The following is a 27,520-nucleotide window of genomic DNA, read 5'->3' on the forward strand; positions in this document are numbered from 1 at the left end:
CCTTCCTAATGCCGTGACCCCTTAATACAGTCCCTCATGTTGTGGTGACCCCCAACCATAATATTGTTTTCGTTGCTACTTCATAACAGTCATTTTACTACTGTTATAAGTCATAATGTAAATATCTGATATGCAAGGTGCATTTTCATTCACTGAACCAAATATGGCACAAATACCCAATGCAACCACGTGCAAATGCTAGTGGGGTTGAGGGAGGATTGATTTTGTAATTTGGGAGTTGTAGTTGCTGGGGTTTATAGTTCACCTGTAATCAAAGAGCATTCTGAACTCCACCAGTGATGGAATTGAACCAAACTTGACACACAGAACGCTCACGACCAACAGAAAACACTGGAAGGGTTTGGTGGGTATTGACCTTGAGTTTGGGAGTTGTAGTTCACCTATATCCAGAGAGCATTGTGGACTCATGCAATGGTGGATCTGGACCAAACTTGGCACAAATACTCAATATGCACAAATGTGAACAGTGGTGCAGCTTGAGGAAAATAGACCTTGACATTTGGGAGTTGTAGTTGCTGGGATTTATAGTTTATTACAATCAAAGAACATTCCGAACTCCACCAACGATAGAATTGGCTCAAACTTCCCACATGGAATCCCCATGACCATCAGAAAATACTGTGTTTTCTGGTGGTCTTTGGTGACCCCTCTGACACCCCTTCGCGACCCCCTCAGGGGTCCCGACCCCCAGGTTGAGAAACACTGGTCTAGTGTCTAGATCTAGGGAAGTCATGCTACCCCTTTATTCTGCCTTGGTTAGACCACACCTGGAATATTGTGTCCAATTCTGGGAACCACAATTCAAGAGAGATATTGACAAGCTGGAATGTGTCCAGAGGAGGGTGACTAAAATGATCAAGGGTTTGGAGAACAAGTCCTATGACGAGCGGCTTAAGGAGCTGGACATGTTTAGCCTCAAGAAGAGAAGGCTGAGAGGCGATATGATAGCCATGTATAAATATGTGAGAGGCAGTCACAGGGAGGAGGGAGCAAGCTTGTTTTCTGCTTCCCTGGAACAATGGCTTCAAACTACAAGAAAGGTGATTCCATCTGAACATTAGGAAGAACTTCCTGTGAAATCTGTTCAGCAGTGGAACTCTCTGCCCCGGAGTGTGGCAGAGGCTCCTTCTTTGGAAGCTTTGAAACAGAGGCTGGATGGCCATCTGTCAGGGGTGCTTTGAATGCAATATTCCTGTTTCTTGGCAGGGGGTTGGACTGGATGGCCCATGAGGTCTCTTCCAACTCTATGATTCTATGAAATGGGTGAAATAGGAAGAAAGTCACACCTGGAAGTTTCTGGATGGCTGTTTCTATTGTTTTTAATTGAGGGGATGGGTCTCTTTATTAAAGAGACCCATCCCCTTACATGCTTTATTACATGCTTTATTTAAAAAACTGTTGATTTTCAGTACTTTCTGGAACATAAGAGTTGGAAGAGGGCCTTGTGGACCATTGAGTTGAGCCCCCAGCTGAATCTCCAGCAGGAACATCCCCAACAGGTGGATGTCTCTCTCTTTCAGTTGACGTCCAAAGGAGCCCCGGGCCACCTCTCTAGGTGAGTGGTTCCATTGCTACTGTTAAGATTGCCCTTCTAATATTTGATCAAAACCTATCCTCCTGTAACTTAACACCATTAGACCTGGTCCTACTCCCTGAGGCAGCTCTGTTTCATTATCCGAGCAGAGGCCACTGGGGACACTAGAGAGAGAAGAATAGTCCATTTTGTGGGGGTGGAAGTGAGTTGAAGGTGGAAACCATTTCCCTGTGTTTTTCCCCATCCATGTCCCCGTCCTGGAAACAACCCTAGTTTATGAAGTGGGAAGGGGGAATAACCAGTGAAACGGAGGAAATGGTTTTCCTACTTCAACTCTCACAATGGAGAACCTTCTTGCAGCAATACCAGAGGCACTCCAAGTGGCCTGCTACTGGTCAAAGAACATTTAATCAACTACCAAGCTTGCAAACTTTGTGGTTTGTTTGTTTGTTTGTTAAAAATTCAATACAACTGTTTGGCTTGCTCCTGACACGATAAATAAATAGCATCATAGAGGACCACATTTTAAAACCAACTAGTCATTTATAGTTGCAATGCATGTATGTCTGCGCCCTACACCACTGGAGAAATTACACTGCTTAGCCGGTATTGCACCACTTAACATCCACCGGGAAGTAGCAGCCAATAGTGAAAGGACCAAGGCAGAGATATCTCCAGCTCATCCCCTCTGTGGGTATCAGCCAGCACGTCAACGACTTAAATCTAGAAATAGTTTTCTAAGATGTACAGAGACACTCGCTGGAACACCTCAGCAATCAAGAGTCCAAAAGTGGCAAACTCAAACCCAGAACCTCAACCAATTGATGATACCAAATGAGAGACTCCCCCCTGGAACACAGAGGACTGGGCGACTTGGAAGGCGCTGAACAGACTGCGCTCTGGCACCACGAGATGCAGAGCCAACCTTCAGAAATGGGGCTACAAAGTTGAATCCTCAACATTCGAGTGTGGAGAGGAGCAAACCACTGACCACCTGCTGCGATGCAACCTGAGCCCTGCGACATGCACAATGGAGGACCTTCTTGCAGCAACACCAGAGGCACTCCAAGTGACCAGCTACTGGTCAAAGGACATTTAATCATATAATCATAGAATCATAGAATCAAAGAGTTGGAAGAGACCTCATGGGCCATCCAGTCCAACCCCCTGCCAAAAGCAGGAATATTGCATTCAAATCACCCCTGACAAATGGCCATCCAGCCTCTGCTTAAAAGCTTCCAAAGAAGGAGCCTCCACCACACTCTGGGGCAGAGAGTTCCACTGCTGAACGGCTCTCACAGTCAGGAAGTTCTTCCTCATGTTCAGATGGAATCTCCTCTCTTGTAGTTTGAAGCCATTGTTCCGCGTCCTAGTCTCCAAGGAAGCAGAAAACAAGCTTGCTCCCTCCTCCCTGTGGCTTCCTCTCACATATTTATACATGGCTATCATATCTCCTCTCAGCCTTCTCTTCTTCAGGCTAAACATGCCCAGTTCCCTAAGCCGCTCCTCATAGGGCTTGTTCTCCAGACCCTTGATCATTTTAGTCGCCCTCCTCTGGACACATTCCAGCTTGTCAATATCTCTCTTGAATTGTGGTGCCCAGAATTAGACACAATATTCCAGGTGTGGTCTAACCAAAGCAGAATAGAGGGGTAGCATGACTTCCCTAGATCTAGACACTATGCTCCTATTGATGCAGGCCAAAATCCCATTGGCTTTTTTTGCCGCCACATCACATTGTTGGCTCATGTTTAAATTGTTGTCCACGAATCCTCCCACCAAAAGCCCTCCTCCACTGTGATTGTCCAGCTTCTCAGCCAAAGGGAGGGCTGTTTCTGAGATTTCAAGCAGGGGAGGGGAGAGCAGGCGTGCTTGGCACATGGCAGCGTGGTGTGCATGTGTGGGAGAGCGTGTGAGGCAGGAGGGAGACTCGCATCAGTAAGTCCCTTCAAGGCATGAAGGTCCTGTGTGGGAAGTTTGTCCCAATCCTATCGTTGGTGGGGTTCAGAATGCTCTTTGAGTGTAGGTGAACTATAAATCCCAGTAACTGCAACTCCCAAATGTCAAGTTTGGTCCAGATCTATCATTGTTTGAGTCCACAGTGTTTTTTGGATGTAGGTGAACTACAACTCCAAAACTCAGGGTCAAAGCCCACCAAACCCATCCACTATTTTCTTTAGGTCGTGGGAGTTCTGTGTGCCAAGTTTGGGTCAATTCCATCGTTACTGTAGTTCAGAGTGCTCTTTGATTGTAGGTATACTATAATTCCCAGCAACTGCAACTCCAAATGACAAAATCAACCCCAGTATTCAACTTTGGGTGTATCGGGTATTTGTGCCAAATTACAGTTATGAAGTAGCAACACAAATAATGTTATTTTGGGGGTCACCACAACATGAGGAACTGTATTAAGGGGTCACGACATTAGGAAGGTTAGAGGGCCCCGTGGCCTCTGAGTCCCGCCTTCCAAGGTGGAGGAGCGGAAAAGGGAAGACGTGCAGGGCCACCCTTCCTTCCTTCCTTCCTTCCTTCCTTCCTTCCTTCCTTCCTTCCTTCCTCCCTCCCTGCCTGCCTGCCTGCCTGCCTGCCTGGTGGTTGTTTTCATTTGAAAAGGTTCCAGGTTCCAGGTCGGAATTGTTTACCTGGTTGCCATGGAGACCAGGGGTTCGAAGGGACCTCACGTCAGTTGGCCCTGCCATTGCCTTCCTGGATGCCAAGATGGGCAGAGGGCTCTCCAGGCAGCTCCAGCAGGGGCCGCCCCCCACAGAGGATGCTCCAGCCCAGGACCCTCCGCGCGCCCCCCTCAGGATGGCCTCGCACACGTCATGGTTCAGGGTGAGGGCCACACTCCCCTCCCGCTCCCCTTGGGGCCCCTTTGGGGACAGCCCTGTTCTGGTGTCAAGGGCCCCCTTCATGGCCTCCCTTTGCTTTCACAGAAGGTCAGGACGAGGCACCCACATCGCCGCGTGGGCCCCGAAAACACAGAGGATGTTCCTGTGGCTCCTCCAAGGTAAGCCCCGGGCCCCCAATTCCCTCCAGGTGTCCCCCTCTCTCCCCCCAAGAGAAGACCTGGCCCAGGAGGGAAAGGGTCCCCAGGAGAGGAGCAGCCTGCCTTCTCCCTTTGGGTCCCAAGTCCACTCTCAGGGAGTCCCTTTGCGGGTAGACAGAATTCGTATGTGGGTGGGGATTGGCCAGGGGGATTATGAGGTGAGGGGAAATTTGCATATGGGAGGTGACTGGCCGGGAGAGAGACAGGGATGGGCCCCTGGGAGGGAGGGAGATATGCAAAATTTGGCAAGGGGGGATTGTGAGGTAGAGGGGAAATTTGCATATGGGAGGTGATTGGCCAAAGGAGAGGGAGGAAGGAGGGGCCCCTGGAGGGAGGGGGGATATGCAAAGTTTGGCAGGGGGGATTGTGAGGTAGAGGGGAAATTTGCATATGGGAGGTGATTGGCCAAGGGAGAGAGAGGAGGGAGGGGCCCCTGGGAGGGAGGGGGGATATGCAAAGTTTGGCAGGGGGGATTGTGAGGTAGAGGGGAAATTTGCATATGGGAGGTGATTGGCCAAGGGAGAGAGAGGAGGGAGGGGCCCCTGGGAGGGAGGGGGGATATGCAAAGTTTGGCAGGGGGGATTGTGAGGTAGAGGGGAAATTTGCATATGGGAGGTGATTGGCCAAGGGAGAGAGAGGAGGGAGGGGCCCCTGGGAGGGAGGGGGGATATGCAATGTTTGGCAGGGGGGATTGTGAGGTAGAGGGGAAATTTGCATATGGGAGGTGATTGGCCAAGGGAGAGAGAGGAGGGAGGGGCCCCTGGGAGGGAGGGGGGATATGCAAAGTTTGGCAGGGGGGATTGTGAGGTAGAGGGGAAATTTGCATATGGGAGGTGATTGGCCAAGGGAGAGAGAGGAGGGAGGGGCCCCTGGGAGGGAGGGGGGATATGCAAAGTTTGGCAGGGGGGATTGTGAGGTAGAGGGGAAATTTGCATATGGGAGGTGATTGGCCAAGGGAGAGAGAGGAGGGAGGGGCCCCTGGGAGGGAGGGGGGATATGCAAAGTTTGGCAGGGGGGATTGTGAGGTAGAGGGGAAATTTGCATATGGGAGGTGATTGGCCAAGGGAGAGAGAGGAGGGAGGGGCCCCTGGGAGGGAGGGGGGATATGCAATGTTTGGCAGGGGGGATTGTGAGGTAGAGGGGAAATTTGCATATGGGAGGTGATTGGCCAAGGGAGAGAGAGGAGGGAGGGGCCCCTGGGAGGGAGGGGGGATATGCAAATTTTGGCAGGGGGGATTGTGAGGTAGAGGGGAAATTTGCATATGGGAGGTGATTGGCCAAGGGAGAGAGAGGAGGGAGGGGCCCCTGGGAGGGAGGGGGGATATGCAAAGTTTGGCAGGGGGGATTGTGAGGTAGAGGGGAAATTTGCATATGGGAGGTGATTGGCCAAGGGAGAGGGAGGAAGGAGGGCCCCCTGGGAGGAAGGGAGATATGCAAAGTTTGGCAAGGGGGATTGTGAGGTGAGGGGAAATTTGCATATGGGAGGTGATTAGCCAAGGGAGGGAGATGAGGTAGGGGCCCCTGGGAGGTAGGGGGATATGCAAAGTTTGGCAAGGAGGGATTGTGAGGTAGAGGGGAAATTTGCATATGGGAGGTGATTGGCCGAGGGAGAGATTGGAGGGAGGGGCCCCTGGGAGGGTGATGATGATGATGATATATACGTACACATTTATTTGCAGTTACAATCAAATGAGACAGACTTTGTTTTGCAGTATTTACGTTTGCAACATTCATATTTTCTAAATCATTATAGTTACAAAACCAGCTGCGATATGTCTTCAAAGTTTTTCTTTCTTCTTTGGTTTCAATTACAAATACAGTTATAGTTACAAACACAATTGCAAATTCACAGATATAAGTGGGGATTGTCTTGCATCCCACCAACCTATGTGAGGCCTTTTCTCCCAAAATAAAGAACTAATTAATTCAAGTATAGTTCAGTCAACAGGAGTCGATCAACTGATTGAAACTTTATTAAAGAAAATGGTGTTCTATAGAAAAGCTACTTCAATGGTACACTCCGGAGTACAGAATAGCAAAGTATTTCCAAGATATACACGAAAGGCAAAAGCAGAAGTACATCTAAATACTGGCCTCAAAAATCATTCCAAAATATAGGTTACAGCAATAATCTTGATGCAGCAAACAGCAGAGCCCAATACTGAAAGTAAAGCCAAAAGTCTCTAGACAAAGAACTGTATCCAAAACGTGATTCCCCAATTCCAAGCAAGAAAAAATGACATGAAAACAAGGCCATAAGCACATGAAAAGGTGACTTTGAAATCAGAGCTGATGCGGTTTAACCTGGGGAAAGGATTTGGAGAAGGAAAGATTGTAAAAAAATAAAATATTGAATTTATGTATATAATAAAAGTTAGTGTTTGTATGCGGCAGGAAGGAGGGCAGTGTATGTATGTGGCAGCGTTCTGATTGGCTGATACATTCACAGCTTTCTGATTGGCTACCACATTCATAGGCCACTGCTAGGCCCCAAAAGAGGATGCCATCTTCCCTTTTCAACATTGACCCAAAGAAGTCAGCTTTTGGCACACAGAGCTTCCAAGACCCATTCTACATCCTGGTGCAGTTTGAAGGAGGATGGACCATGGATGATGGGATTTGAAGTACCTTCACTCATTTCCTGAGACCACTACGATCCTCATCCAATGACCGATAAACACCAAACTTGATACACAGAGCCCCCTGACCCACTCTATGTCCTGGTGCAGTTTGGAGGAGGGTGGACCATTGATGATGGGACTTGCAGTACCTTCATTCACTTCTTGAGACCATTGCAACCCACATGCAATGACTGATCAAAACCAGATTTGGCACATAGAGCCCCCATGACCCACATCACATCCTGGTGCAGTTTGGAGACGGATGGACAATGGAAGATGGGACTTGCATATGGGAGTTGTAGTTCACCCGCATCCACTGAACCCAGATGACATTGGATCTAGACTAAAACTGCAACACAGACAAACAATGGCTTTTTCAAATAACCCGGGCACCGCCGTGTCCCCAAGCTAGTAAAAAATAAAATTAAATATTTGGCAACTAATAAGCCAATGAGGTACTGGGATTATAACTATAACAAAACATGGGAAAGGATACAGGTACAAATGAATATTTGGAAGGATAAGAATTTAAGTACTTCAATGAGAATTAGATCAATTAAAATGTGCATACTTCCTAAGTTATTGTATCTGTTTCAAACTCTACCACTAGAGATTACACAACAAAAAATTAAAAATTGGGATGGAGAAATAAGGAAGTGGATATTTGGAGGGGAAAAGTCAAGTAATAAGTAAAAAAGAACTATATATGTCAAAAAATTGGAAGGGGAATACCAAAGTTACACAAATACTATGAAGCATTTCAATTGAAAGCAAATTTGGAAGTGGTAGAGAAGAAGCAAGAGAAGTGGATAAGAACAGAGAATGAAGCAAATAATGATCAAGGAGACTATGGAATATTTACAAATAATTTAAAAGAGGGAATAGAAAAAAAATAGGCCCAAAGAAAATAGCATTAAATATATGGGGGAAATGGAAAGAGAAATGGATTCCATATTTATCAAAGAAGGCCCTGATAGGTAGTTTAAGAAATGAGGATAAGAGCATCATAAAAAAATTGAAACTTAAAAGATATAGTAAAATTAAAGATTTATATAATGAAAATAAGGAATTAATGGAATGGAAACAATCGGAAACATTAGAGGGCAGGATAAATTGATTAACACCAAGAGGAATTTGGGAACAAATTAAAAAGTAAGAAAGTAGTAAGAGAGAAAATATAATAGACAAGATATTAGAAGAGAGATTTAGAGGCAAAAAAGGACAATAAAATATATGGAATAATGATAGAAGATAAGGAATCTATGTATAAAATAATGGAAAACAAGTGGGAAAAGCTAATCATAGAATCATAGAATCAAAGAGTTGGAAGAGACCTCATGGGCCATCCAGTCCAACCCCCTGCCAAGAAGCAGGAATATTGCATTCAAATCACCCCTGACAAATGGCCATCCAGCCTCTGTTTAAAAGCTTCCAAAGAAGGAGCCTCCATCACACTCCGGGGCAGAGAGTTCCACTGCTGAACGGCTCTCACAGTCAGGAAGTTCTTCCTCATGTTTAGATGAAATCTCCTTTCTTGTAGTTTGAAGCCATTGTTCCGCGTCCTAGTCTCCAAGGAAGCAGAAAACAAGCTTGCTCCCTCCTCCCTGTGGCTTCCTCTCACATATTTATACATGGCTATCATATCCCCCCTCAGCCTTCTCTTCTTCAGGCTAAACATACTCAGCTCCTTAAGCCGCTCCTCATAGGGCTTGTTCTCCAGACCCTTGATCATTTTAGTCGCTCTCCTCTGGACACATTCCAGCTTGTCAATATCTCTCTTGAATTGTGGTGCCCAGAATTGGACACAATATTCCAGGTGTGGTCTAACCAAAACAGAATAGAGGGGTAGCATTACTTCCCTAGATCTAGACACTATGCTCCTATTGATGCAGGCCAAAATCCCAGTGGTTTAAATAAGATAATCAGTGGTTTAAATAAGATAAAAATGGAAAAATGCAAGGAATGAGAACTAAAAATAATAACAAAATGGCATAGAACACCAATTCAGCAGACATAAATGATTCTGGAATTAAATCCCAAATGTTGGCATTGAGGGAGTTGGGAAGCATGGTATTCACATCTATGGTGGGAGTGAAGCCAACTCAGACTTTAGGGGGGTCAACTCCAAGGAGAGATGACCCTTAGTTCCCACCAAAGAGGGAACGCTACCTTGGCAAGCCTTCAGGGAAGCCTGATTCCAGCAATTTTATTGATATTAATAATTGAAGTGAGACTCTTGCCAAGGCGAAGAAGTGGCACCGAGGTTTCTTTATTAGCGATTCAGCTGAGATCGGATGCATTGTAGGAATAGTTCCACTACAAGCATACCAGCACAGAGTTTTACAGGCATTTTAATACAATTTTTGAAAACCCAGACTTCAAACTTCCTGCCCCGGCTCCTCTGACGTTCCCCGCTGTGATTGGGCAACAGGGCGAGCAGCTGGGGAGGAGCCTCCCATCCCCTGGGCTCCCAGACCAATCAGGGAGCTTCAGAGGCGTGCTGGATTCAAGGGGGAGGGCTCCCGTCGCCCGCCGGCCAGCGAATCAGAAGAGGGGAGGCGGGACAACAGAACACAAAGAGAGTTCATGAATGGGTCAATGGAAATTGGCCATGTGCTCAGTGAAACAAAGGAAAAATGTCTCCAGCCGATGCAGCTTATTGTCCTTTGAGTGGTGCAAATCAACATATATGAGGAAGTCCGGTTGTTTTCCAGGCTGGCAAACAGGACATTTGTGGAGATGAGACTGATACAATTGTGTTGTCATGAAGGTGCAATTGAGTAAATCAAGGGGAGGGCAAAAGGGCTTTTCGATAACTCTTTGTCCTCCTGGTAGGAAAATGATATTTCTGCTAAAGGGCAAGCTGAAATGCCTGGGCTATCCTCCGAGGGGCAAAACAGCTGGCCGGATTGATAAACATTCTGAATTATTTGCAGCTCAATAGCTCTTTTCTGGTGGGATTTCTTCATGGGTTTGAGGGGAAACAAAGGTCAGGAGGAGGGAAAGGGGCTCTTGCCATGAAAGGATCAGAAATATAGTTTTTATACATATAAAAACACAAAAGGATAGAATTTTATAAAAGTAATCCATGCAGGGGACAGAAAGGAGTTCATAGTAAATGGCAAATCCATAAAAATCAAATGATAAATCCACAAAAGTATTGTCCCTAGGTTCATAAGAGACTTTCAGGAAGGATCCCAGGAGCCCTGCGCTCCTGCTGGCTCAATGCTGCCCTTGTCCTTAGAGAACTATAAGTCACTATCCCTTACTTTGGGGGGGGGGGGGGTGTCGACATCAGGAGTGTGAAGAGATAAAAATTCTGGAATCAGATTCTAAACCAGATTGAATTACATATTGAAATAAAATTTGATATAAATATGCACATTTTGTTAAAAGGATATATGGTGATAGAAGAATTAAGGACCAAGATCAAGAATTAATAATGATATTTAGAGCAACACACATAGTAATATGTTTGAAGTAGAAAGATAAAAATAAATGGACACTTGGAAAATGGTATGAAGATGTGTGGGTACAAATACAACTGGATATTATGAATATTAGAAGCAGCAGAAAAAAAACAACATGGTCAGCCAAACAGAAGAAAATTAAAGAAACGTGGACTCCATTTAACAAATAGTTACAGGTTGTTAAACCAAATGATGAAAGCTGGAAGAAAAAAATTGGATAGAATGGAAAGAAGACTCATGTAACGGGAAACAAAAGGAAGAAGAGCCTTTCCAGACAGGCCGTTATTCCAAGAGCATCTGCATTTAAGAAACACGGATGTTCCTGGGGGCCCATGTACACTCACCCCAAAAAACCATGTGCTTTCTGGGGTGGGTGTGCTGATGTTGTACTGGGACTTCCCAGTACAACACTGGGACACTTAACCGCCTCCCATAAAGCCTCCCTAAACTGAGTAGAGAAGGAAAAGAACTCACTCGGTTTCCATGGGACGGCTGCCGGAGATCTCCTGGCATGTACAAATGACGTGACAGGAGAAGGGGGGACAGGAGCGATTTCCCCTCCTAAGGAGGCCGGATGAGTTCTTTTCCTTTTTTACTCAGTTTGGCTTGGGGGGAAGGGGTTGGTATTCCCACAGTTTTTTTTGGGCTAATTTAGCCCGGAAAACTGTGGGAATACTGTCTAGACCAGTGATGGGCAACATTTTGAGCGTGGTGTGTCAAAATTCGCCAAAAAACTGAGCAGAATTCAGGTGGAGTGTCACCTCAAGGAAAAAAAACAATTTTTTGCAATATTTAGTTTAAATAACAAAAAATATATAATTGTAATTCCCACTTTCTCTCTTATGATGTTGTTCTACCTCTCTTTATGTAAATAATATCCTTTTTGGAGTGTTTAATAAAAATATAATTTTAAAAACCCAACAAAATATTATTTATTTTTAATTTAATTTAAATGTATTTCTAGCATTTAATATGCTATTTAATGTATTTCTAATAATAATAATAATGCAATAACAATAAAGTAACATTGCAAAATAATATTTTGATATTTAATTTACCATTTCATTTAAGGCATATATATATATATATATATATATATATAAAGGCATATATTAAAAATATTTAAAATGCATTAAATTAAAATGCATTAAATTAAATGTAAAATTAAAATTACCATTTTATTTAAGGCATTCTGAAATATTTGAGTAATATAGCAAAGTATTATTTATCATTTACTTTAATTTAAATATGTAACTCCTTAATATTTAGGAAACAATGCAAAATAATATTCGTTTACTTAATAATTAAATAAACCAATATTATTTTGCAATGTTACCTAAATATTAATAATTAAAATATTTTTAAATTTGACATTTAATTTAATGCATTTTAATATTTGAATAATATAGCAAAGTAATAGTATTTATCATTCAGTTTAAATATGAAACTCCTTAATATTTAAGTAACATTGCAAAATAATAATTTCTTTCCTATTTATTTTTTTAAATGGCATAAAATAAATAAACAAATAATATCCGGCGGGCGCATGTCAGTAGAAATGGCTATGCGTGTCAGTACTGACACGCGTGTCATAGGTTCGCCATCATGGGTCTAGACTGCAGTATTCCAAGAAGGCACAGAATAAACCCACTATCAAACTAATTTGCCACAAACCAGGGTTTTCCTGGTTTGTAGAGAATTAATTGCAGGTTGCCCAAAACGTTGTCTGGACAGCCCCCTTTTTATTGCAGAAGTTGGGAAGGTTAACACCAACACTTTGAATTGTGCTCAGAAGCTAATTGGCAGCCAGAGGAGCTGGTGTAACAGCGGAGTGGTGTGCTCCCTGTACCCAGCACCCGTTAGTAATCTGGCTGCTGCACGTTGTACTTGCTGCAGTCTTCAGAGGCAACCCCACGTAGAGAGCATTGCAGTAGTCTAAACGGGATGTAACCAAAGCGTGGACTACCGTGGCCAAGTCAGCCTTCCCAAGGTACGGGCGCAGCTGGCGCACAAGTTTTAGTTGTGCAAAAGCTCCCCTGACCACCGCCGAGACCTGGGGTTCCAGGCTCAGCGATGAGTCTAGGAGAACTCCCAGACTGCGAACCTGCACCTTTAGTGGGAGTGTGACCCTGTCCAGCACAGGCTGTAACCCCGTACCTTGTTCGGTCTTATGACTGACCAGGAGTACCTCTGTCTTGTCTGGATTTAGTTTCAATCTGTTGTCCCTCATCCAGTCCATCACAGCGGCCAAGCACCGGTTCAGGACCTGAACAGCCTGATTAGTAGCAGGTGAAAAGGAGTGATAGAGTTGGACATCATCTGCGTACAGATGACACCGCACCCCAAAACTCCGGATGATCTCTCCCAACGGCTTCATGTATATGTTAAACAACATAGGGGACAGTACTGAACCCTGCGGGACTCCACAGTACAAACAGCGGGACTCTTGGCACTATCTCTCTATAACTGGAAGCACTGAGTTATAGGCCACAACCCAGCCACGTCCACCTCCATCGCCTTTTTCTCAGGGTAGGGAAGAGCCTCTGGCAGCGTTTCATGGGAAACATTCTCTCTCAAATCAGATCTGTCTGTGAGGCAATTCCCATCATCCAGTGAAGAGCTACTTTCTCCCTGAAGGCACTACAGGGGTGGTGGGCTCCAATTCAGACTCCAATTCACAGGTACAAGTGATCACCAAAGAGTCCCCCTCCTCCTCAGATCAGGCCTCATAGTTGGTAGAGGGGGTAGAGGGGAATTTGCATGTGGGAGGTGATTGGCCATGGGAGGGAGAGGAGGGAGGGGCCCCTGGGAGGGAGAGGAAATATGCAAAGTTTGGCAAGGGGGAATTGTGAGGTGGAGTGGAATTTGCATGTGGGAGGTGATTGGCCAAGGGTGGGAGAGGAGGGAGGGGTCTTTGAGAGGGAGGAGGGATATGCAAAGTTTGGCAAGTGGGGATTGTGAGGTGGAGTGGAATTTGCATGTGGGAGGTGATTGGCCAAGGGTGGGAGAGGAGGGAGGGGTCTTTGAGAGGGAGGAGGGATATGCAAAGTTTGGCAAGTGAGGATTGTGAGGTAGAGGGGAATTTGCATATGAGAGGTGATTGGCCGGGGGGAGGGAGTGGACTCTGGGAGAGAGGGGGATGTGCAAAATTTGGCAAGTGGGCAGTATGAGGTAATAATAATAATAATAATAATAATAATAATAATAATAATAATAATCTGCAAAGACTCTGGCACAAGCCAGTCAAGGTGGTCCCAGTGGTGATCGGCACACTGGGTGCAGTGCCGAAAGACCTTGGCCTGCACTTAAACACAATCAGCGCTAACAAGATTGCCATCCGCCAGTTGCAGAAGGCCACCTTACTGGGATCTGCATGCATTATTCGCCGATACATCACACAGTCCTAGACACTTGGGAAGTGTCCGACACGTGATCCAATACAACAGCCAGCAGAGTGTCTGCTGTGGGCTCATCTTGTGGTTTTTCAAATAATAATAATAAAACTTTATTTATATCAGGCTTTTCTCCCTCACGGGACCCAAAGCGGCCGACAACATATTAAAATCATACAAATCATACAAACAGCAGTTCAAGTACATCAACAATAAATATAAAATGTCATAAAATAAGCAATTTGAAAACAAATTACAATATACATTCATATCCATTTGGCACTCAATCAATCAATCAATCAATCGATCGATTTATTAATGCTCACAGAAACGACATCTAACAAACATCTATACAAAACACTGTAAATCCGAGGGACATAAAAGAAGCCCCCCCCCCCCCCGGCAACCCATCTGGGCGTCCCTTGGCAACGTCTTTGTAGACGGCTGATTCTCTCACTCCGGAAGCGACCAGAAGCGACCAGCAGCATGCAACCAAACCAACCAACCAACCAACTGACCTTTTCCGGACTTTCTATGACAGTTATCTCAATCAACATCGAAGGCGTGCCAGCGGTCAAAGAACAGCTGTCCTATGAGCTGTGTCGAGTTACGAAATGTGACGTGCTGTGTGTCCAAGAAACAACGGAAGTAACCAAAAGTTCCAGGAATGATCTTAGTAGCAAAAAGACCACACGCATAGTATGCAAGCGCTGTCTTTGTAAAAGCAGGCCTCCCAGTCAGCAGTGCCCATAACACTGAAGAAAACAATACAAAGGTTATAGAGTAGAGCTTAATAACATCACATTTACCTCTGTGTACAAACCCCCAAATGAAGAGTTTTGTTTCTCCTCTCCTGAGAGCTTTGTTAGGCACCAAAGGGAGGTAGTAATTGGTGACTTTAACAGCCATCGGGAGCCCCCGGTGGCTTAGTGGGTTAAAGCACTGAGCTGCTGAGCTTGTTGATCGAAAGGTCGCAGGTTTGATTCCGGGAGCGGCGTGAGCTTCCGCTGTCAGCCCTAGCTTCTGCCAACCTAGCAGTTCGAAAACATGCAAATGTGAGTAGATCAATAGGTACCACTCCGGCGGGAAGGTAACGGCGCTCCATGCAGTCATGCCGGCCACATGACCTTCGAGGTGTCTATGGACAACGCTGGCTCTTCGGCTTAGAAATGGAGATGAGCACCACACCCCAGAGTCAGACATGACTGGACTTAATGTCAGGGGACTACCTTTACCTTTACTAACAGCCATAGCCATGTATGATGCTATGCCCAGGAGGATAAAAATGGAGAGGCTTTCCTCTCCTGGGCTGAACTGCACAAACTATCACTTATTCTTGATAGCAGACTCCCACCATCCTACAATAGTGGGAGATGGCACAGAGGATACAACCCAAACCTCTTGTTTGTGAGCGACAGCATTGTGCAGCAATGCACTAAATCAGTGGGCCCACCAATACCAAACACACAGCACTGACCAATAGTATGCCAATTGTCCCCAACTATAAGGCCTCAGAAAGTCCGATTTTAAAAAAGATTGAATTTCAGAAAGGCAGATTGGACTAAATTCTCAGGCATGTTAGATGACAAGATCATATCGGTCACCCCAATCCCCGAGGAATACGAGCACTTTATTGAAATAGTAAAAACCTGCTCACAAGCCTCTACACCAGCATTTCTCAACCTGGGGGTCGGGACCCCTGGGGGGGTTGCGAGGGGGTGTCAGAGGGGTCACCAAAGACCATCAGAAAACCCAGTATGTTCCGTTGGTCATGGAGATTCTGTGTGGGAAGTTTTACTCATTCCTATTATTGGTGGGGTTCAGAATGCTCTTTGATTGTAGGCGAACTATAAATCCCAGCAACTACAACTGCCAAATGTCAATGTCTATATTCCCCAAGCTCCACCAGTGTTCACATTTGGGTATATTGTGTATTCGTGCCAAGTTTGGCCCAGATCCATCATTGCTTGAGTCTACAGTGGTCTCTGGATGTAGGAGAACTACAACTTCCTGTAATGTAGTGGCATTTGTTGCTCCCAGTTTAAAATGTGGGAAGGGAAGTTGTGGGAGACTCCCTCCTGGGCACACAGAAGACTGGGCGGTTAGTAAAAGTTCCGTCACCGCCATTACCTTTTCCTCACCGAGAAAGTAGGTCTTTGCCAAAACATTTTTTTTTTAAAAAAAAAGCCTTGAAAATAAGCCCAGAACTGTAATGTGATGAGAAATTAACTCAAAGAATGCGGATACATACTGAGTTGCATGGTAGTGTGGTGAGGGTAAACAGTTCTCCCATTTTATAGGAAAGGGGAGCTCTACTCAGCTGAATCTTTTCACCCGTTTAATTACCTTAATGCAACGAAGTCCTTACAAGCATCTATACAAAACACTGTATTGCACTCTACTCCAGTCAGTAACGTAATGGCGTTTTCCGTCACTCCAGATTAATTTCCTTCACCAAAAGTCTGTCTAAACAGGAAAGTTTTTAATTGGTTCTTAAAAGAAGAAAGGAGGGCACTGTTTTAATTTCTTTCGGGAGGCTGTTCTTTCGGGAAGGCCACCAAGAATGCACTCTCCCTCATTGCTGTCAGCCACATTTGTGACTGTGGTGGAAGTGAGAGTAGAGCTTCCCCTGAAGATCTTAAAGAGCGAACTGGTTGGTATGAGGAGGTGTGGGCAGATAAGTAAGTTGGACCTCAACCATTTAGGGATGTAAAGGTTAAAACCAGCACCTTTAATCAGGCTTGGAAAGAAATTGGCTGCCAGTGCAGGCGCTGTAGCAGAGGAGTTGTGTGCTCCCTGGGCTGCAACTCTTTGGACTAATTGGATTTCCGGGCACTCTTCAGGGGCAGCCCCACATAGAACCTGTCACAGTAGTCTAGGTGGGATGTAACTAAGGCGTGGACCACCATGGCCAAGCCTGGCTTCTCAGGGTACGGGTGCAGCTGGCACACAAGTTTTAATTGTACAAAGGCCCTCCTGGCCACCACCGACACCTGGGCTTCCAGGCGTAGTGATAAGTTCAGAAAGACCCCCATACTGCAGACCTGATATTTCAAGGGGAGTGTATCCCCATCTACCACAGGTTGCCTCCTATACCTTAATCGGCCTTACGACTGATACTTTTTGGTTTCAACTTCAGTTTGTCCTCATCCAGTCCATTACAGCTGCACTGGTTCAGGGTCTGAGTGGCATCCTTCGCTTTCGGTTGAAATGAGCAGTAGAGTTGGGTGTCATCTGTGTACAGATCACACTGAACTCCAAAACTCTGGATGATGCAGGACCCGACAGGACAATGGCCATAGGGTCGATCAGGCATCCCCTAGTGCCGCCTTCTGGGTCCGTCCTTCCAGGAAAGACAGGTGTCACTGTCAAACAGTGCCCCCGAGTCCCATCCCAGCCAGGCGACCCAGAAGGATACCATGGTCGATGGCACTGAAGGCCGCTAAGAGGTCCAAGAGAACCACCAGGGACACACTCCCCTGTCTAGTTCTCTGCGTACATCATCTCCCAAGGCAACCAAAGCCATCTCTGTCCTGTAGCCAGGGTTAAAACTCTTCCTTCTCATTAGAGACAATCCAATACGTAGAGCTGTTTGAATTGATTTTAAAATCCTGTTCAAATTTGATTTTTAAGATTTTCCATGGAACCCCTAAGGGTGCTTTTGTGGAACAATAGGGTTCCATGCAACAGATTGGGAGCAGGCGCTAGTCTAGGCAGCAGGGGGAAAAGTTTGTGGGCGGGGCTTAGCTGTGGGAGGGCAGGAGGGAGGGGCCTCAGGGAGGCAGGCATGTGTATGCAGGGGTGAGAGGTGAGGGAGAGGGAATTTGCATATGGGTGCTGATTGGCTGGTGGAGGAAGTAGCGAGAGGGATGGAGAGGTTTCTATGCAGAGAGGGAATTTGCATGTGGGTGCGGATTGGTGAGCGTGGAAAGGGCCAGCCAGTCACCAGCCACATGTAAATCCCTCTCCTCCTCTCAATCCCAAACTCCTGCCACTCAGTCCTCAGGCAGACCCCTAGTTGCCTTGCCAGAGCTCTCCCTCTCTCCCAGTGGCAGCCAGTTCCAGGGGTCAATCTCTTGCTAAGTCCCTTGGAGTGGAGAAGTGGGATGCCCTCATGGGGCCCCATGGGCTTCCAGGACCATCCATTGGAGGGAAGGAGGGGGCCAGGGGGGCTGCAGGACCCTTGGCCCCATCCAGGGGGTGGGATGCCCCAATCTCTCATGCTTTGTGGCCTTCTCTTGCCCCTTTCCAGACCTCCCGAGCCACAAGGAACCTGCGCGGAGGAGCCCTCTCTCCAGCCGCACATCAAGCCACAAGAAAGCTGTGCGGAGGAGCCCTCTCTCCAGACGCACATCAAGCCACAAGAAAGCTGTGCGGAGGAGCCCTCTCTCCAGACGCACATCAAGCCACAAGGAACCTGCGCGGAGGAGCCCTCTCTACCGTCGTACATCATTGAAGTGAGGCCAGCGTCGAAGGTAAGGAAGGAGGCCTCTCCCTCCCAGGAACCTTTGAGAAATCTTCTATCTCCTTCAGGGTTCCATTCGTGAGCCTTAACCAGGTCTTCTCCTTATCAACTATTCCTTCAATTTTGTCAAGGAACAAAATCAGGGGGGTTGGTGCAGGGAGGTGGGAGTGTTTCACACTCAGCAGCTTGTCTGGTCCACGGCCATGCCCAGGAAGTTGTGCTCATTAGCCCCAGTCCGGGGCAGAGCCTTTTCCTGGCTTGCGCCTTGTCCTCCACTGCCACGAGGCTCATCTGCTTCAGGCCAGCACACTCCCCTTCTTCTGGGCCTCTGCCCCAGGGACAGGGAGGACAACTCTTTCTCCTCATCCTCCACCTCCATCACCTGTTTTATAAACCCAGAGATGAAGGGGCCAAAATAGATCAATTTCACCAAAGGGCATGCTGGAGGTGCAAGATGCAGAAAAGCGCTCTTCCCATATTTGGTGAACTTGTAAGATGGTACAAGATCTTTGGGAAAATGTGATTAAAGAAACAAGCAAAATTATGACTAATAAGGTTAAGAAAAACCTAGAAAAGTGTCTTTTAGGGCGATTTAGAGGGAGAATTAGCAAAGGAGATGAAGAAATATGTCAATATAGGTTTGTTGCTGCTAGAACAGTGTCCAGGAGATCACGAAGAGTCGGAAGCGACTGAACGAATGAACAACAACAACAAGAGCAGTGTTACTTAACCTTCCGAATGCCATGACCCTTTAATATAGTTCCTCATGTTGTGATGACCCCCAACCATAACATTATTTTCATTGCTACTTAAAAAAAAATCATGTCAGAAGCAACTTGAGAAACTGCAAGTTGCTTCTGGTGTGAGAGAATTGGCTGTCTGCAAGGATGTTGCCCAGGGAACGCCCGGTAATTTTGCTATTGTTATGAATAGCAATGTAAATACCGGATAAGCAGGATGTATTTTCATTCACTGGATCAAACTTGACACAAACACCCCCGATATGCCCAAATTTGAATACTGGTGGGGTTGGAGTGGGGTGGGGGTTGATTTTGTCATTTGGGAGTTGTAGTTGCTGGGATGTATAGTTCATCTACAAGCAAAGAGCATTTTGAACTCCAGCAACGATGGAATTGAACCAGACTTGGCACATTTAACACCCTTGACCAACAGAAAATACTGGAAGGCTTTGGTGGGTATTGACCTTGATTTTTGGAGTTGTAGTTCACCTACATCCAGAGAGCACTGTAGATTCAAATAATGATGGATCTGGACCAAACTTGGCACAAATACTCAATATGCCCAAATGTGAATATTGGTGGAGTTTGAAGAAAATAGACCTTGACATTTGGGAGTTGTAGTTGCTGGGATTTATACTTTACCTACAAACAAAGAGCATTCTGAACCCTGCCGATGACAGAATTGGGCCAAATTCCCCACACAGAACTCCCATGACCAAGAGAAAATACTGTGTTTTCTGATGGTCTTTAGTGACCCCTCTGACACCCCCTCGCGACTCCTCCCATGTTGAGAAACGCTGTGCTAGATTAACAATAGCGAAATCGAGCGAAGGGGGAAAAGGAACTACAAACAAAGGACTGGAAAGAAAAACTATTAGACTCTGATCAAATGGCCTAGCGATCCAATAGTATTTGGGGAGGAAGCAATGAAGGGTCCACATGAAGAAAGTCAGGTAGAATAGGTATAAGAGTCACAGTGAGTCATTTTTTTAAAAATCTTTATTGTATTGTTAACAACTATTTGTAATACTTTTATCTTTACTTTACATTTCTTTGGTTTCAATACATTTTTTCTTTCCACCCCTTAACCCTCCCCCTCCGCCCATTGACAAGTTGGTCCTTCTTCCTTCATTCGAGCCATCATTGCATTCTCTCTAGTTTTTTCCCCCAATGATCGTCCTCTGGTTTCGCTTCTTGTATCCAGTTTTTAAAGGGTGACCATATTTCTTTGATTTCCTTCTGCTTTTCTGTCCATAGTTTTTCATTTCTTATAATGTCCATAATTTCCAATTGTACTTGTTCCCACACATATTCATACCATTTTCCCAGGGTCCATTTCTTTTTTCCTTTCCACCCCCCAGGAAATCACAGCATGTGCTGCTCTAAACACCATCATAACTCATTTTTGTTCATGTGCTTTTATTTTACTGTCCCCGCAAATCCCTTTTAAGAGAATCTCCGTATTTATATCATTTTTTATTTTTGTATATAATTCAATTTTCATGAAGATTTGATTCCAGAACTTTTGTGTCTCCTTACATTCCCACCATAGGTGTGAGTACCAGGCTGTCCATGGTTTACTTGGGGTGGACATTCAATAGACTCTTCTTTTAGAATCATAGAGTTGGAAGAGACCTCAAGGGCCATCCAGTCCAACCCCCTGCAAAGAAGCAGGCAAACTGCATTCAAAGCACCCCCGACAGATGGCCATCCAGCCTCTGTTTAAAAGCCTCCAAAGAAGGAGCCTCCACCACTGCTGAACGGCTCTCAGTCAGGAAGTTCTTCCTCATGTTCAGATGGAATCTCCTTTCTTGTAATTTGAAGCCATTGTTCTGCATCCTAGTCTCCAAGGAAGCAGAAAACAAGTTCGCTCCCTCCTCCCTGTGGCTTCCTCTCACATATTTATACATGGCTATAATATCTCCTCTCAGACTTCTCTTCTTCGGGCTAAATATGCCCGGCTCTTTAAGCCACTCCTCATAGGGCTTGTTCTCCAGACCCTTGATTATTTTAGTCACACTCTTCTGGACACATTCCAGCTTGTCAATATCTGTCTTCAATTGTGATGCCCAGAATTGGGCACAATATTCCAGGTGTAGTCATAACCAAGGCAGAATAGAGGGGTAGCATGACTTCCCTGGATCTAGACATTAGACTCCTATTGATGCAGGCCAAAGTCCTATTGGCTTTTTTTTGCCACCACATCACATTGTTGGCTCATGTTTAACTTGTTGTCCACGAGGACTCCAAGGTCTTTTTCATACGTACTGCTCTCAAGCCAGACATTGTCCCCCATTCTGTATCTTTGCATTTCTTTTTTTTTTTGCCTAAGTGGAGTATCTTGCATTTGTCCCTGTTGAACTTCATTTTGTTAGTTTTGGCCCATCTGTCTAATCTGATAAGATCGTTTTGAATTCTGCTCCTGTCTTCTAGAGTATTGGCTATCCCTCCCAATTTGGTGTCGTCTGCAAACTCTGAATCCTTGTCTTTTGATGAACTTAGTAGCATCAACTACCCCAGCCATCACATTTAGAAGACCCTTTGCCCAATCATTTAGCAGCAACCTATCTTTCTTGGTAGCTGGGCTCTACTGAATGCCTCCCTGCACATTTGTCTTGCTTCTCTACTCAATGATTCCTTACCCCATTCTCACAGTTGCTAGGATGTTGGGAAGCTAGCTTTTCCATGCTGAGTTTCAAGCCCTGTCTCACTTGCCCCTTTTTGTTCTGGCAGATCAGAGTGATACTTGATAAGATATCCTACTTGATCCTTCTACACTGCCATATAATCCAGATCTTGGACTCGTTGCTTGGGTGTGATCTTGGACTCGTCGCTGAGCCTGGAACCCCAGGTTTCAGCGGTGACCAGGGGAGCATTCGCACAGTTAAAACTTGTGCGCCAGCTGTGCCCGTACCTTGGGAAGTCTGACTTGGCCACGGTAGTCCACGCTCTGGTTACATCCCGTATAGACGACTGCAATGCTCTCTACGCGGGGTTGCCTTTGAAGACTGCTCGGAAGCTTCAAATGGTCCAGCGTTCGGCAGCCAGGTTGCTAACAGGAGCGGCACTCAGGGAGCATACAACTCTTCTGTTGCGCCAGCTCCACTGGCTGCCAGTTTGCTACCGGGCACAATTCAAAGTGCTGGCATTAGCCTATAAAGCCCTAAATGGTTCTGGCCCTCCTTACGTCTCCGAACGCATCTCCTCCTATGAACCAGCTAGGACAGTAAGATCATCTGGGGAGGCCCTGTCTCTGTCCCACCTGCATCACAGGCGCGCTTGGCGAGGATGAGAGACAGGGCCTTCTCAGTGGTAGCCCCTCGGCTGTGGAACGCCCTGCCTGCAGATATCAGATTAGCCCCCTCCCTGCTGGCGTTTCGGAGGAAAGTGAAGACTTGGCTGTTCGAACAAGCATTTGATTAAACAGTGTAATTGAACATAGGAATACGGAATAATGGATGACGAGACTGGATTCTGATTTTATTGTTGAGGCGCTAATGATTGTTATACTGATGTTAATTATTTATGTTACAGTTGTTTTTAATTGCCTATACTTGTTTTGTGATGTTTTGTACTGATGTTGTTCACCGCTTTGAGTCGCCTGAGGGCTGAGAAAAGCGGTATAGAAATAAAGTAAGTAAGTAAGTAAAGTAGGTAAATATTCCCCATTTACTTTCCCTTTTGCCTTCCCCTTTTTATATATTTCTTTTATGACTTCAATAAATTCCTTGCCTATTCCAAAATTTTCCATTCTTTTAAATAAGAAATTGTGGTTAACTGTATCAAATGCTTTGTATACATCCAATTTGATAAATGCGTAACTTTTTTACTTTTCTGGGTGATAACGTTGATCAAATTCCTCAGTGGGTGGCTTATATTTCTTCCTGTAATAAAGCCGTATTGATCATCCCCTATCACTTCTGGTAATATATCCTTTAATCTATTAGCTAAATTTTACGCAAATATTTTGTAATCTTGATTCAATAAGCTAATTGGTCTATATGAATTCACTTCTCTTGGATTCTTCCCTGGTTTGAGTATTGTTATTATTTCCGCTTCTCTCCAGGACTCCGGCACTTCTCCCTCTTTTATTATATTATTAAAAATTATTGCTAATTCTGGAATCAGAACCTCTTTCATTTGTTTATAAAATTGTGCAGTAAATCCATCGTTTTCTGGTGATTTCCCTTTTTTAAGATTGTCTATTACTTTCTCAATCTCCTGGTATGATATTTCGCTCTGTATTTGTTTTTTTTCCCTCCTATTTCTTTCCTCACCCAATCTTCCCATGGTATATTTTTTTTCTCCTTTATATAATTTCTGATAGAAATCTGCAAATATCTCCCTTATGCTTTTATTATCCTTTATCAATTTATTATTTTTATAATATATTTCTTTCACTTTGTTTTTCCTTCCTTTTTTTAGATAATTTGCTAGTCGTCTCACTGAATTGATATTTGTCCTTTGAAAATCATTTTAACGATTTATTGTCGAAGGCTTTCATGGCTGGAATCACCAGGTTCCTGTGGGTTTTTTCGGGCTATAGGGCCATGTTCTAGAGGCATTTCTCCTGACGTTTCGCCTGCATCTATGGCAAGCATCCTCAAAGGTAGTGAGGTCTGTTGGAATTAGGACAATGGGTTTATATATCTGTGGAGTGGTTGAGGTGGGGCAAAGAGCTCTTGTCTGCTGGAGCTAGGTGTGAATGTTTCAACTGACCACCTTCATTAGCATTTGAAGGCCTGGCTGAGCCTGGGAAAATCTTTTGTTGAGAGGTGTTAAGATGTGCCTGGTTGTTTCCTCTCTGTTGTTTTGCTGTTGTAATTTTAGAGTTTTTTAATACTGGTAGCCAGATTTTGTTCATTTTCATGGTCTCTTCCTTTCTGTTGAAATTGTTCACATGCTTGTGGATTTCAGTGGCTTCTCTGTGTAGTCTGACATGGTGGTTGTTGGTGTGGTCCAGCATTTCTGTGTTCTCAAATAATATGCTGTGTCCAGGCTGGTTCATCAGATGCTCTGCTATGGCTGACTTCTCTGGCTGAAGTAGTCTGCAGTGCCTTTCCTGTTCCTTGATTCGTGTTTGGGCAATGCTGCGTTTGGAGGTCCCTATGTAGACTTGTCCACAGCTGCATGGTATACGGTAGACTCCTGCAGAAGTGAGAGGATCCCTCTTGTCCTTTGCTGAACGTAGCATTTGTTGGATTTTCTTGGTGGGTTTGTAGATTGTTTGTATGTTGTGTTTCCTCATCAGCTTCCCTATGCGGTCAGTGGTTCCCTTGATGTATGGCAGGAACACTTCCTCTGGGTGGATCTTCATCTTGACTCTCGTGGCTTGTTCTTGGTCTTGCAGCTCTTCTGATGCCTGAGGTGGAGTATCCTTTGGCCTGGAGAACCCAGTTGAGGTGGTTCAGTTCATCTTGGAGGAGGTGGGGTTCGCAGATTCTTTTTGCACGGTCTGCCAAGGCTTTAATGGTGCTTTTTTTTTTACTTGGGTGATGGTTGGAGTTTTTATGTAGATATCTATCTGTGTGTGTGGGTTTTCTGTAGATGGTGTGACCCAATTGTTGATCTGGTTTGCGGATGACTAGGACATCTAGAAAAGGCAGTCTTCCTTCCTTTTCTTTTTCCATAGTGAACTGGATGTTTGGGTGGATGCTGTTAAGATGGTCCAGGAACCTGTTGAGTTCTTCTTCTCCATGGCTCCAAATGGTGAAGGTGTCATCCACATATCTGAACCATATCGTGGGCTTTTTGGTTGCTGTCTCCAGGGCTTGTTTTTCAAAGTGTTCCATGTAGAAGTTAGCTATGACCGGACTGAGAGGGCTCCCCATAGCTACTCCATCTTTCTGTTCGTAGAATTCATTGTCCCACTGAAAGTAACTGGTGGTGAGGCAATGGTGAAACAGAGCCGTGATGTCTTCTGGGAACCTCTGGTTGATGAGTGCCATGGTGTCTGCTACCGGGACCATGGTAAATAGAGATACCACATCGAAGCTGATCACTTTGTCGTTGGTATTTAGCTTGAGATTGCTGATTTTTTCTATGAAGTGGGCTGAGTCCTTGATGTAGTGTGTAGTGAGCCCAATATGGCTTTGTAACTGTGCAGCAAGAAATTTTGCTAGGTCGTATTTTAACGATTAATTCTTTTTTCTTTATATCAAACTTATCAATTTCCTTCAGCTCTTCTTTCAACTTATCTATTTCTGTTTTAGTTTTTTTATCATATCTATTCTGTAACTCCTTATATTTCTCTTCCATTTGCTTATATATTGTATAGAGTCACAGTGAGTAGTGACAGAAATCGGAGGTGGTGAGTTCATGAGGATGGGGATGGAGGGAACAGGCCTGGTACGATGTTGTAACTGTACAGTTTTCGTTCGTTATTTCAGTATTTGTTCTTTGTTTTTGTGTTTTGTTTATTACTGCTATGCAATAAAATTTAAAATTCCATCTTAAAAGGGACCAAAGGGACCGTAAGAGATTATAAAGGTGGGCCAAGAGTTACAAGATGGATTTTAGCAGGGAGAACTCTACCATACTAGACTTTGGCAACAAAGATGAAATGGGTGACCCCTGACTTGAAAACAGTCAGTGTCAAAAGGACTTAGGAGCCCTAATAGACCGCAAACTGAACATGAGTCAAGAGTGTGATACAGCAGCAGATTAAAAAAACAACAACAAAAAACCAGAATTTGAAACTATCTTAGAAAAAGAAGAAAAAGTTTGGGTTCTTGTGAGTTTTTCGGGCTATATGGCTATGTTCCAGAAGCATTCTCTCCTGACGTTTTGCCTGTATCTGTGGCAGGCATCCTCAGAGGGTGTGAGGTCTGTTTGAAACTAGGCAAGTGAGGTTTATATATCTGTGGAATGTCCAGGACGGGGGAAAGAACTCTTGTCTGTTGGAGGCAGGTGTGGATGTTTCAATTGGTCACCTTGATTAGTATTTAATGGCATAGCAGTTTTAAGGTCTGGCTTCTTCCTGCCTGGGAGAATCCTTTGTTGGGAGGTGATAAGCTGGCCCTGATTGTTTCTTGTCTGGAATTCCTCTGTTTTTGGGTGTTGTTTTTTTATTTACTGTCCTGATTTTAGAGTTTTTTTAAATACTGGCAGCCAGATTTTGTTCATTTTCATAGTTTCTTCCTTTCTGTTGAAATTGTCCACATGGTTGTGGATTTCAATGTCTTCTCTGTGTAGTCTGACATGGTAGTTGTTAGAGTGGTCCAGCATTTCTGTGTTCTCAAATAATATTCTGTGTTCAGGTTGGTTCATCATGTGCTCTGCTATGGCTGACTTCTCTGGTTGAAGTAATCTGCAGTGCCTTTCATGTTCCTTGCTTTGTGTTTGGGCTGCTTGTGGTGGTCCCTATGTAGACTTGTCCACAGCTTCATGGAATACAGAAGACTCCTGCAGAGGTGAGAGGATCCCTCTTGTCCTTTGCCGAACGGAGCATTTGTTGGATTCTCTTAGTGGTTCTGTCAATAGTTTGAAGGTTGTGCTTTTTCATCAGCTTCCCTGTGCAGTCGGTAGTTCCCTTGATGTATGGCAAGAACACTTTTCTTCTGAGTGGATCTCTGTCTTGACTCTCATGCCTTGTTCTCGGTCTAGCAGCTCTTCTGATGTCCGTGGTGGAGTCTCCATTGGTCTGAAAAGCCCACTTGAGGTGGTTCAGTTCACCTTGGAGGAGGTGGGCTTCGCAGACTCTTTTTGCACGGTCTGCCAGGGCTCTAATTGTGCTTCCTTTTTTACTTGCTTTAATAGCCAAAATTGTACAAATTTGTTTGTTTGTTTGTTTATTCTATTTGTATACCGCCCTTCTCAGCCCACAGGCGACTCAGGGAGGTTTACGGAGGCAACAATTCAATGCCCAACAACACCACAAAACATTTAAAAACATTAACATATAATATAAAACCATAACAAGATCAATAAAATATAAATCATTTACGTCTCTTAGTTAAAAACGTTATCCAGTCTCATCATCCAGCCGTTCCATATGTCTGTCACACTGCATTTTCAAACACTTGCTCAAACAGCCAAGTCTTAACCTTTTTTCCGGAATCTTAAAAGGGAGGGTGCCGATCTTATGTCCCTAGGAAGGGCATCCCATAGCCGAGGGGCCACCACTGAGAAGGCCCTGTCTCTCATCCCCGCCAAACATATTTGTGACGCAGGCAGGATCGAGAACAGGGCCTCCCCAGATGATCTTAAGGTCCTAGCTGGTTCATAAG

At 44.9% G+C, this 27,520-nt stretch overlaps 1 protein-coding gene across 2 annotated transcripts in view; it reads left to right on the plus strand.

Moving 5' to 3' along the window:
- The first annotated feature begins 4,181 nt into the window (after positions 1-4,181).
- LOC132765490 (fibrous sheath CABYR-binding protein-like) overlaps positions 4,182-27,520 on the plus strand; it is a 28,601-nt gene continuing 5,262 nt past the window's right edge. For both annotated transcript variants that reach the window (XM_067464102.1, XM_067464101.1), the window contains exons 1-3: positions 4,182-4,390; positions 4,492-4,565; positions 18,340-18,562. In XM_067464102.1, coding sequence (XP_067320203.1) covers positions 4,274-4,390; positions 4,492-4,565; positions 18,340-18,562 — 414 coding nt within the window. In that variant the 5' untranslated portion in view covers positions 4,182-4,273. The remainder of the gene's footprint in view (positions 4,391-4,491; positions 4,566-18,339; positions 18,563-27,520) is intronic.

Source organism: Anolis sagrei, chromosome 2, assembly GCF_037176765.1.
Source record: "Anolis sagrei isolate rAnoSag1 chromosome 2, rAnoSag1.mat, whole genome shotgun sequence".
Lineage (NCBI taxonomy): Eukaryota > Metazoa > Chordata > Lepidosauria > Squamata > Dactyloidae > Anolis > Anolis sagrei.